The sequence below is a fragment of the Molothrus aeneus genome, chromosome 3, assembly GCF_037042795.1.
Source record: "Molothrus aeneus isolate 106 chromosome 3, BPBGC_Maene_1.0, whole genome shotgun sequence".
Lineage (NCBI taxonomy): Eukaryota > Metazoa > Chordata > Aves > Passeriformes > Icteridae > Molothrus > Molothrus aeneus.
In genome coordinates this window covers 108783029-108794900 of record NC_089648.1, presented here as the reverse complement: position 1 = coordinate 108794900, position 11872 = coordinate 108783029, and the positions used below count along the sequence as shown (strand labels likewise).

General features: G+C 47.0%; 1 protein-coding gene across 1 annotated transcript in view; it reads right to left on the bottom strand.

Annotated features, from left to right (window-relative positions):
- The window catches only part of TFAP2D (transcription factor AP-2 delta), a 48654-nt gene extending 41670 nt beyond the window's left edge, over nucleotides 1-6984 (bottom strand). The window contains exons 1-3 of the mRNA XM_066545939.1: nucleotides 6946-6984; nucleotides 5484-5981; nucleotides 1929-1989 (exon numbers count right to left, since the gene is read on the bottom strand). Of these exons, the coding sequence (XP_066402036.1) occupies nucleotides 1929-1989; nucleotides 5484-5981; nucleotides 6946-6984 (598 nt within the window). The remainder of the gene's footprint in view (nucleotides 1-1928; nucleotides 1990-5483; nucleotides 5982-6945) is intronic.
- Between the last annotated feature and the right edge of the window lie 4888 nt (nucleotides 6985-11872).

The window sequence follows — 11872 nt, the reverse complement described above, 5'->3', positions numbered from 1 at the left end:
TATACTCTTGACTTTGATATCTTCCCTGGATATGCCAAGAAACAGATAGCAGTGCAGGAGTAGTTCAGCACTTAAATCAGGGTTCAGAAGACCTTGCATTTTCATGCTGGATTTCTTTTAGTATCAATCTTTAAATGCTTGAATAATTTGATCTCTTTAAAAAGAGAGAGAGAGAGAGAGACACCACTACCATCATCTGCACAGGTAATTGGAGTCTCCTTAAGAGGAGCTGCAGAGCTGAATAAACTGGAGTTGAGCTGAGCTGAGCTGAGCTTTGAGCCGCCCTTCAACTGGGAAATGAGAACCGCCGTCAAACACGACAGGCACAGACCCCAGCTGATGGGGACTCTGCCTGCCTCTCTTTCAGCTAACGATCTCCGCTTCTCGGAGGTCATCTCTCGGATCAAACCCGAAAGAATTATCCCTCTTCTTAGGCATAATTACCCTTCTTCCTAGGGATAATTAGAACACGCTGAAATCCGAGACACAAGGACTTGGGCGGGTGCAGCTCGAGTGGGGCAGGAGCTTTCAATCCCTCTCCCCAGTGTCCCGCCAGCGCTGCCCAGGGAGGGGACAGGAGGTTTGGTTGGAGTCCCCGCCGTGTCCCCGCGTCCCCGAGCGAGGCGGGGCCGGGCGGGGCGCGGCGGGAGCCAGGAGCCGGGAGCCGGGAGCCGGGAGCGGGGAGCCGGGAGCGGGGAGCCGGGAGCCGGGAGAGGGGAGCCGGGAGCTGGGAGAGGGGAGCCGGGAGCGGGGAGCCGGGAGAGGGGAGCCGGGAGAGGGGAGCCGGGAGCGGGAAGAAGGGAGAGAGGAGCCGGGAGCCGGCAAAGGGGAGCGGGAGAGAGGAGCCGGGAGCCGGGAGCTGTCCCTTCAGCACCACCGCCACAGCGCCGCCGCCTCCCGCCCGCCGCTCCTCCGCCCGCTCCGCCAACACCAGGACCAGCTACGGGTGAGCCGGGGCAGGGACAGAGCCCCGAGCAAAGCCCCCGCCCCGGGACAGCGGCCTGAGAGCCCGCTCCCCATCCCCGCCCACCGCAGGCGTGCGGGACCGGTGCTGCTGCAATGAACAATTTTGTTGCGGTGGGACTAAAGTTTGTCTGGGGAAGTGGCGGCTGAAAGAAGCGCCCTGGCACGATAGTATCACGTCACCCAAAATATCTCCTAAGTATCTGTTTTTCGTCATGAGTAAGGGGAAAATAGCACAAGAAAATGAGCACTGTGCGAGGCTGTGTCGCCAAGTGTCCTCTCCCCGGCTGCGTTACGTGGTTTATATCGGGAGTGAAAGGATGTGTTTAAGTTTGTAAGGAAAATGTGTTCCTACGTTAGGCCTTTAGAACAGTGTTGTTTCTCTTCAGCGTAAATGACGGTAATAACAAACTTCCCGGGACATTCAAATTTCGCAAATTCTGTAGAGACGCGTTCTTAACACGAGTTCCAAACCTCTCCCCTAACTTTGATGTTCGATATTTACACTGACAGATGGTTATCAAATGAAGTGACACTCAAAAGCGAGTTCCACACCGGTCTGCAGCGCTACTGAAACCACATTTCCCAAAAAACTCCTTTTTTTTTTTTCCTCACACGAGATCAAACTACCGACTTAACAGCCCGGCGCCAGGGAACACGTTTCTCAAACTATCAGGGATCATCCCGATTAAACGCGGAATGTTACAGCGAGTCAGGAAAACTCTGAATTCAGAGGGAGTATCCGAGAGCTACCGAGGAGCAGATCGTTTGTAAAGTGCAAATGGACTGTGAAATGCGAAGTGCTCTAAGCGAGTTCGAAATTACTTCTGACAAACGGCAAATTACCACTTTTTCGGCAGCAAATCCAAACTACGCCAAACAGTGGGGGAGGGAAAGGCAGGGAGAGATGGAAAGGGATGTGTGTTTACAAAAACTGATAGACGCAAGTATTTGTAACCTCTTACCTCTTCTTATCACACCTCCTTGCCCGTTGAGTACAAGTCCACACTGGGCCTCCACTGAGCTCTTAAGTAATGAGGGGAAAACAAGGAAAGAAAGGAAAGGAAGAAATCAGACACAGAAACCCACAGAGAGATCACACAGCTTTTGCTTTGTTACATGACTCGCCCAGGAACAATAGTTAAGGTGAACTGGAAAAACACAGTTACTCTCAGAGAACCCAAGTGAAATCCCCCTTCCGTCCCGCCATCTGCCCCTACCCCACCAAATGCAGAATAATTTTCCTTTCATTGCCATTTAAATACGAATTTATCCCGAACTGGCAACTTAGACCGGCAGTTACATAGCAGGATAGACAGACAAACAAGTACTTTTGAGGGAAGTGTATTCCCGCTCGACAGTTGCACGCACAAAGCTAAAAATGTACTTTTCTGGCTTTGTATGTTTAGCGGTACATTTATATTAGGGCACAGCTAAATTCAGATGTGTTTTGGGACACGTACACACCGACTTAGAAAGTGTGCACAGAAGTAGACAAAGAGCACAAACAACAGATGACCTATTGGGCTTTGCCGGCTCCACAGAGTCGTGAGGGTGCTGTAACAATGCGTGTGTCCGCACATAGGTGGGGATGAATATGCATCTGTGTGCGCACACACACAGGCACCCATGTGTGAGCGAGGGGTGAAGAACCATCAAAAAACCTGCCTAGGGCTTCTGGTGCACGTCCGAAGAGATCTCACTTCTTTATTCTCCTGTTACAAGGCTGATTATTTGGGGATCTTCGCCCTCCTTAATAAATATTTTTATTGGAGTGATAAAAGACTTGAAAGGGTTGGGTTTTCTTTGGGTTTTTCCTTATGTTGGGGTTAAAAAAACACAACAAACCAAACCTAAATCTTTGCCCAGTGGAAATGTGTTAAAGACGCATTTTCCTCTACAAACAAACGAGGTATTGGACATGAAAGAGGCCTTTAAGGGTGTTAACCTATTCAACAGCCCGTGAAGAGTTAAGTAAATGCGGAGAGAGTCGGTGCATAATAAAAACCCCACTTTACAAAACAATCTTTACAGTCCTGGCTCTCTCCCCCACTTTCACCATATTGGCCCTGGCCCTGTAAGACCTTCCTTTTCAAGGCCCTTTTTTATTTTAAGTGTTCTGCCTTAAAGTGATTATGAAATCAATATGAAAAAAACTTGGCGACTGAGCATAAATTAAAGCGGTGATGGGAAAAGGTGTGACAGTTTTCTTTGTTGCCCATGGAAAATCTTTTTAGGGCACTGAAAGATGCCACTCCGGCTCCAAGACTGTTTGCATCTGTTAGGCTGACTTAAACCGCCCTCGAAACTATTGGACATTCACTTAAAATTCTGTGCAGGGAAAAGTATATTTACATTTGTTGCATTTGAAATGAGGCATATGCTGATGAACGTTTTAAAAAGAAAGACTAAGGAGAAAGGGGTAGACTGGTTAGACCACAATTTTGGTTTAAAAGTATTTCTGTGCAGTCCTGTTTCTGCTCGCCACCAAAACGCTTCCCTCTACACCCGTAGTGATATTCGCGAGAGTCCAAATTTGTTCTGAATCATCCAAGTCCTAACGACAAATACTAATATTTTCAACTTCTCACGCTCAAGCTTTTTGATACCTCTGCACACTCCCTCTTGTGTTCGGAAAAAGAGGAAGGAGGAAAAAATAAAGAAGAGATTAAGTACAAAGACCTAAGCATTATATTTGATAATAACTTGTGATCGAAAAATTAATATTTTCCAAAGGAAAGCTGTTGATTTTCTTCTTCGTTAAATAAATAAAAAGAGACTGTGCCTCTAGCAGCTTAACCAACCTTTCTTTTTTTTCCTTTTTCTTTTTAGAAGGGAAACATGTTGTTTGGTCGGATGACATTGCATAAATGACCAGTTGAATGGCACTAAGTCGAAAATTGGATAAACTATGGTGCTTTTTTGCCCGGGACTTAGGCATTGTCTGCTGTCTTGCAAACGTTCCTAATCCCCTCTTTTGAAAAATACAAGGCTTTGTGCCTGCCAAAGAAAAAAAATTTGTACAGATACAAAAAAATCAGCAGCAGACGTGGTTATAAAAAGAAGTAAATAGGTTTTAGTTGAGGTTGAGCAGTGAATGGCAGATTTTTTTTTTTAGGGGGGTAACATAAGGAGATCCTTGTGAAAAATGTAAACAAAAAAAATAGCCAGAGAAGACAAAATTATATAATGAATTTTGGTGGAGAAAATTTGGTTTAAATAGCTAGGTTTTCTACATCTGAGGTATAAAAGGTAACATTTTTGGTGGGTTTATTTTCCTCCTAGAAAAAAAAAACTGTTTTCCCTGACATATATTGTTTGGATTATTTTTCGTACTTTGATTTTAAGGAAAGAAAATAAACCTTCTTCATTTTACAAATTTCGAATTGATTTTTTTTCCCCCACAAGCCCTTGACCGCTACATCTTTTTGGGAAGTCCACCACGGCCAGCTTTGTATGCCAGGGAGCGAGGTGTGGGGGAAAAGTAAGTACAGTAAATACGGTCCCGTTTGTCTCTCCCTGCTGATGGGGAAACCCTCAGTTCCTCAGCTCGTCGGGGGAAGAAAGGTTTGCTTTTGATTTGGGGCACATTTCGGAATGGAGGTTAGATACAGGATGACGTTCTTTGCAATTTTGGAAACCAAATTCATTTAAGCAACAGGCTCAGTTTGGCGGAGGTGAATTTTTAGCGCGTGGGAAAGGATTTCTGAGCGGATAAAGCTGAGCTTTTGATACACAGAAATAAAAATTTTTAGATGGGTCCAGGTGCTGGTTAGGGTGGAGTGGATGAATGACTAGATAGATAGACAGATGAGTTTAGCTTTATCTGTTTTATCTCTCACCCTATTAACACCTAGATCGGATATAGCGAGGCATTTTTATCATTCTGACTTTTTTTCTGACGAACATTTGCTCCCGTTTATCTCTTTCCTCCCTCATATCTCGGAAGATTTCCCTTTGTAGGTCTGTCGGAAAGCAGATTTATTTCCTGCCCTGCCTTTTTTCTCTTTTCCTACTCCATGCCTCCCTTAAATCATTTGCCTGCTCTGTCGCTGCAAAGTGCTCCTTGCGCCGAAAGAGAGGAAAAGTTTAGGAAAAGCAAGAAGATGGGTTTGTTCTGGTTTGATTTGGGTTCCGTGTGACTGGGTAAGGAAGGGTGACACACACACTCACCCCGAGATCTCCTGGGGACCCCCACGGTCTCAGCCACCACAGAGACACAACCCACGCAGCAAAGGCAGGCGCGAGGTTGGTTTTGTTTAATTTGTTTGTTTGACCGAAGAAGACCACTTGTTTAGTTGATTTTTTTTTTTCTTTTTTCTTTCCCCTTCCACATTTTTTCTTGCTGCTACTAATCTGGAAGGGACGGGCGCTGGATCGGGTTTGGGATGAATCTTCCCTCCTTTGTATGAGCTATTCCGAGCAGAGGAAAATGGGGGTGGGGGTGGGGGTGGTGGGGGGGTCCAGGACAGGGGGAGGGGAGGGGAAGGCACCTCGAAAGGAGATCGCATGCTATTTACCTGCAAATCGTCTGCTCCCGAGGCTGCAAGCCCGAGGCTTGGTCCTGGCAGGAGTCTTTGATCTGGATGCATCCCATATTGGGATCCATGGCTCATAAGAGACAGGTCGTGGCGGCGGTAAGCATCTAAGCACCCCAGCTCTCTCCTCTGCTCGTCCAAGCAGGAGGACTTGAGTGCCCGCGCATTGTGCAGGTTGATAAAATCAGTGGGTTCTCCATGGTGGATCTGCTGGTAATATTGCTGGGAGTGGTGGAGAGAGTTCAAGGAGTAAGCGTCGGGGTTGACTGCCGGGTGGCTGTGTTGGAACTCGTAGTGGAAGGACTGGTGGTGCAGTGGGGTGTACTGGTGGTTAGTGGAGAAGTACGGGGAGGCGAACTCGGTGCCCGTGGTAGAGTAAGTGAGAGGAGATGAGGAGGAATAGGCGACGGTCGAGTTGGCCACAGACTCCAGGCATCCAAGCTGCATCAAACGGTAACTGTTTGATCCGTCATGACGTATCTGAAAGGAAGAAGTGAAAAGAAGACCCCAAAACTGGAGGTTTGTCATTGAAAACCCCGGGTACGGTTCTTCCAAGCACGCTGTCCTGCATAGCTTCTCCCCCTGCAGAAGCGTCTAAGCCTGCGAGCGGCAACCCCAGCAACAAAAGATCCTTTCCTACCTTGGGCTGGTGCCATAAAGGTCTGTTCAAAAAATCATAAACAGCCCAGCCTGCCCTTAATACTGTCAAGCAAAAGGAATCCACGCACTGAAATAAAAACTATCTATCTATCTATCTATCTATCTATCTATCTATCTATCTATCTATCTATCCATCTATTCATTCATCTATCCATCCATCTATCCATCCACCTCCTGATCACAGCTGTAATATCTGGGGCTGACACAAAAAAAAAGTCATCAAACAGAGGAAACTACCGAGTATACACACAAGTCCCGTCCCTATGTTGCAGCGTTACACATTGAGAAAGCTTTGCCGCCTGCTTGCCTTCCTTTCTTCCTTCCTTCCTTCCTTCCCTTCTTTTTTTTTTTTGAACCCCTATTTTTCTTTCTTTTTAAAATAACGAATCAGATCCAAAATTCCCCCCCTCTTTTCCCTGCGTTTCGAAAGAAAGGAGAGTCCTGCTTTTTAGCGAGAACTCCCCATTCCTGGCGAGCTGGTGGTGATTTCTCTCCACTTCATTATATTATTAGGGGTATTATTCTGATTTTCGTTCTGGCAACGGTTTTAACGTGGTAATGAGTTGCCCTTGCTGGCGACAGATGTCATAACGAATTTTCTCTCTATACTTCTTTAAGTTATCTCTGAAGCCGGATTATAATTAAACGTAACGGTCCAATATGGATTTTAAAAAAATGGAAACAACCACACAGGCACATACACACACACACAGATGCACACACACATCCACACACACGCGCGCACTCACACACACACACACACACTCTCACACACACAAAATACCTCTGCATCGTGGACGAGACCTGGAAAGGTAGTTGACATTTTTTGGTTCTCCGAAAAAAAAAAAAAAAAAAAAAAAAAAAAGAAGAGGAAAAAACCCCCAACTCTGGATAAAACTCCCCTCTCCAAATTAAAAAAAAAAAAAAAAAGGAAAAAATTGAAAAATCCAAAGTTCATGTATTTCCCCAATTTTTTTTAGAAAAAATCTCTACAGACAGAGAGAATTTGCAATGTATCTGCATAGATCAGATCTCTCGCTTTTCCATGCACCTCCTTAAAAACCTGTAGGAACAAAATTTTCCCTCTGCACAAAAGCTGCTCCCTGGATCAGATTTTGTACTTGCTGGGTATTTCTTTGGCTGATGTCGTAGGTCCCTTGGTAATATAGAAGTTTTGAAAATTAAGCATCAGCACTGAGAACTGGGAGGACAATAGATAGAGGAGCTTCATCCCAGGAGACAAGGAATAAATATTGTATCTTCGCCTAATAAGGAACTGTAGGTTCTTTCAACATTTTTATACAATTTTTCCTCCACTCTTTAGAATGCTTTTTCTTACCCAGGCTAATATGGGAACTAATCTGATCGAAGGGGGTATTTTGTGTACATTTTATTGGGAAGACATAAAGCTAATATATACAAATATATATTATTAAACCATCCTTTTCAATAGGTAAGTGCTCCTTCCTGTTGATTATACTGCTTCTAAATACTGACCAGAATCTAAGATTGCACATTTGTGTGTGTGTCTGTTTAAGTGTATTTTTTTTTTCCTAAATGAAAACTATGTGGTTTGTTTTGGTTTGGGTTTGTATTTTTTTTTTTACCCTTTCATTTACATCGAATTTAAGTCCACCCCACACTCCAACCTGCTTTTAAAGCTGCCTAATATGTTATCTTACAGGCTTCTTTAAATAGCATTTTCAAACATAAAACTAGGGTGAGACCACAAAGTATCACTGCAGTGACATATGATATTATGGAATTATACATAAAATACATATAGATCTACGGAATTACATCTGCAACAGGCGAAAGAAAAACAGGGATAGGGGACGTAAGAGCTAAAGACCACTGATAGCTGGTTCGACATTTCCAAGTGCCGATATATTTTGGAGATGGGAACGCACGGAGGCTGCGTAGCCCTGGGTGGCAAAGCTGAAGGGGTACGTGATTTATTTATTTAGTGACACCGGTCCGAGGAGCTGCCACTCGGGGAATGAGTCCTGTGTGCCTGCTCGGCGCCCCCCTGCTCCTGTGCCCCCGGGTAGCGGCTCTCCAGCCCCGCAGTGACTGCGGGCTCCGCCCGGGGAGCGCCCGGGGGCGCCGCCCGCTGCCGGGCGAGCTCGGGGTGCCGGGGGGGGGCTCACACACCCTCCGCGAAGATGCCAGCCCAAATGGCATTTCCCGACGGGGAGGCTCTGCTGATGGCCAGCTTCCACCCGAGATAAGCCTGGAGATAGGAGAGGGTGTAACTTGCTTTTAATTGCCATTTAATTTGGGTCGCGTTTAAGCGTTTAAGCTGCGAAGGTGTCTTAATAATAAGCCGGAGGCAAAGAGGCATGTGGCTCCCTGCCTTGCTCTTTCCTCTTTATTTTTTTTTTTTTTTTTTAAGGTCCAGGTTTTGGGAGGGTTTATTGGTATCTGTTCATGCAGGCTAACAGGAGCTGTCACTCAGCCCTCTTTTCTTCCTACAAATGGACAAAGGCACACGACTGGAATGGAAATGCATTGTCTGAGATGGGAAAGTGCGGGTATTCCGGCGGGCGGGGGGGCGGCGGGAACACATCACACCTCTCCAGAGCGCTGCTGGGGAGAGGGGCTCCACCCGAGGCCCCCGCCCCGCCCGGCCCAGCGGGAAAGGGAAGGAAGGAAGGAAGGAAGGAAGGAAGGAAGGAAGGAAGGAAGGAAGGAAGGAAGGAAGGAAGGAAGGAAGGAAGGAAGGAAGGAAGGAAGGAAGGAAGGAAGGAAGGAAGGAAGGAAGGAAGGAAGGAAGGAAGGAAGGAAGGAAGGAAGGAAGGAAGGAAGGAAGGAAGGAAGGAAGGAAGGAAGGAAGGAAGGAAGGAAGGAAGGAAGGAAGGAAGGAAGGAAGGAAGGAAGGAAGGAAGGAAGGAAGGAAGGAAGGAAGGAAGGAAGGAAGGAAGGAAGGAAGGAAGGAAGGAAGGAAGGAAGGAAGGAAGGAAGGAAGGAAGGAAGGAAGGAAGGAAGGAAGGAAGGAAGGAAGGAAGGAAGGAAGGAAGGAAGGAAGGAAGGAAGGAATTGCTTTTTTCTTATTTGCATTTCCTACAGTTCTAATACTGCTAATGGAACACAAATATTTCTCCCCAATATATAATTGAAAAAAAAAATCCAGAATTTTCTCCAAGTTCAGATTTTGTTTGATCTTCTCAAGATTTTGATACTTGAGAGAATTGAAAAAAGCCACAGGACAAAACCCACCACAATGCTGTTAACCAACTTGCCCTTTCCAATACCTCTTTGGAGCGTGGTGAGCGCACTGGAATCAGCCACACCAGCCTTGAGCAGGGAGGTTTAGACCTGACAAAAAAAAAAGTTAACACACCGTGAACACACCTTCCCGATGGAGGGAGAGGCAGGAGAGACATTCCTTCCCTCCGAGAAGGAAGACAAGCACCCTCCCAAACACTCATGGCAGAGCACTCCGCAGGTCTGTTGACTTTGGTTATTTGCACTGTGCCACTTCAGTCCCGTCTATGTGGCTTTGTTTTTTTCTGAGAGGGGATGAGAAAAGGTTTCCCTCCACCTGGCCAACAGGCCCGGCTCAGAGCATGAGCGGGGCACAGACGGCGAGGGGATGGGGACAGGACCGGGTGACCGCGGCAGAGGCGGCGCGGAGCGCACCGAGCCCCGCCGTGACCGGGGGCGCTGCGGGGCGGCCGCGCTTCCCAGCGAGTCACCCCACGAGACACTCGCTCCTTTACGCACTCATTTGTTTTATTTTCAGGAAGCCACGGGTGTGAGAGAGCGATGTGGGGGCACATTCCCTTCCTTTCTGCGCCGTGGGTGCCGCGGTGCGGGCATCACCCCGCAGGACGCGCCCGGCGCAAGGGCCGGTGCCTCCCCAGCTCCCTGCCCGAGCTGCCAGGAGATCACCCCGCTGCAGGAGATGGGTTTTGCCTGGGATCTTCCCCCGTCCCGACCCCTTCCCCCTCCATGCTCCCTTCCCACGCACACGCAGCCCAGCCGAGCCCACCGCCACGCTCCCAGCCAGCCCGGAGCCCAACTTCGTTTCAAACAACAACAAAGCCTCCAAAATGGTTTTGTTTGGAGCAAAGTTTATAAGAAACCCGGCTTGCCAGATGCACGTTACTGGTCAGTTCCATCTGTTAGCTTCGTTTACAGACCCTAGAAAAAAATCATATAGACCGTTTGCGCTTTTAACTCCCCCCAATCCAATTAATAACGCGAGTCAAAGTGCAAAGCACTTATTAATTGCTCCCAAAGAAAAATCTTTCAGGAAAGTTAATTGGGAGCTTTCTGGTTTTCCAACCAGCGCTATGAACAGAGCAGACAGACTTTGCCTAGAGTTTCATTGTGGCTGAGCACGTTGTTTATCCCCTGCCTAAAGTTTGCTTCTGCTTCTGAGCTACAGATTTTTTTTTCTATTTTTTTTTTTTTTATTTTTTTAAAGGAATCTGGAAAAATCGGACTGGGCTGGGAAGGGAGGGGATTTTGAAGGATAAAACGCCGAATACACAAGAAAATGAAATGTTCCTCTCTGGGATCATCTCACTTCCCCCGATTCATTGAAGTGTGCAAAGTGTCTGGTGCTGCTGCAGGGACACAGTCTGGGCTCGACGTCTGGCTGCTGCAGGAGAGCAGCTCCCGAGACTCACAGAGCTCTCTCACCTCCTGCTTGTCTTACAAACGTTTCCCAGCATTTAGGAGCCTGAAATCACATTTTTTCCTTTTAATTGCTCCATCCTGCTTTGGCTCCTGCATTTTGCTGGTCACCCAATAATAGTTAAATTTATTCTTAATCAAGAGCCTTCTTCTCCACTGAAAGTCACCAAAACTTGGTCTTGCAGGATCTAAACTTCTGATGACTTTTACCAGAGTTTCTTGCATCTGAATGAGACCAGAGAGTAGTTAAACCATCACAGGCAGATGGAGTCACCAGTGCTAGGGGGTTCATTGGCCAGAAAGAGTTTTTTGCTGTCCATCCCCTTTGTCCTCTGAAGTTCCTAAAATTTGAGGGCTTGGAGCTTTGGGAATGCTCAGCTGACCCAAAAGAAAAGCAGCCCTGAGGTCACTTTTGTTCATGCCTGGGTGCTGACCATTGTTTGCAGACCTATTGCTGTTGACCCTGGATTATCTCAGTAGATCAGAGCACGGTGCTGATAACACCAACGCTGTGAGTTTGATCCCTGCATGGGCCATTCTTTGTCTTATCTCTTTTTCCTCTCCATTGAACTCCTCCCTCTTGTCTGGCAGAGGGGCTGAACTTGATCATGGCCCACTCTGTGCTGAGCCTCACCACCCCATCTCCCTTCTCTGAACTTCACAGGAAGGGAAAGCCCTGGGACAGCCCAGACTCCTGCAGGTGGGAAGGAGGGAGCTGGTAACCCCCCTCCACATACACCCCCAGATTACCCACCTGCATTTCCAAGCAAACCTCTCTGTGTGAGAGAGATGTGGTTTTTTCCTGTTTCTCTTTAAGAATCATTATTTTCAGGACCCAAATTACATTACATTGCTTTTCCTCTGCCAAGGAGAATGATTTCATATTGGAGTTCACTGAGTGTAGCTATGGGCAATGGAAATGGGGAGCTTTGAAGTGGTTTTCTTCAAGTCTCAAGACAAAAGATGTCCTGCAATAGATTTTTCCCTGCCCTCTGGACAGAGTTTACCACCACCATGTTTCCTCCTCCTCCAAATTTCTATTCTGTATCACCACAACAGCTGAAAGG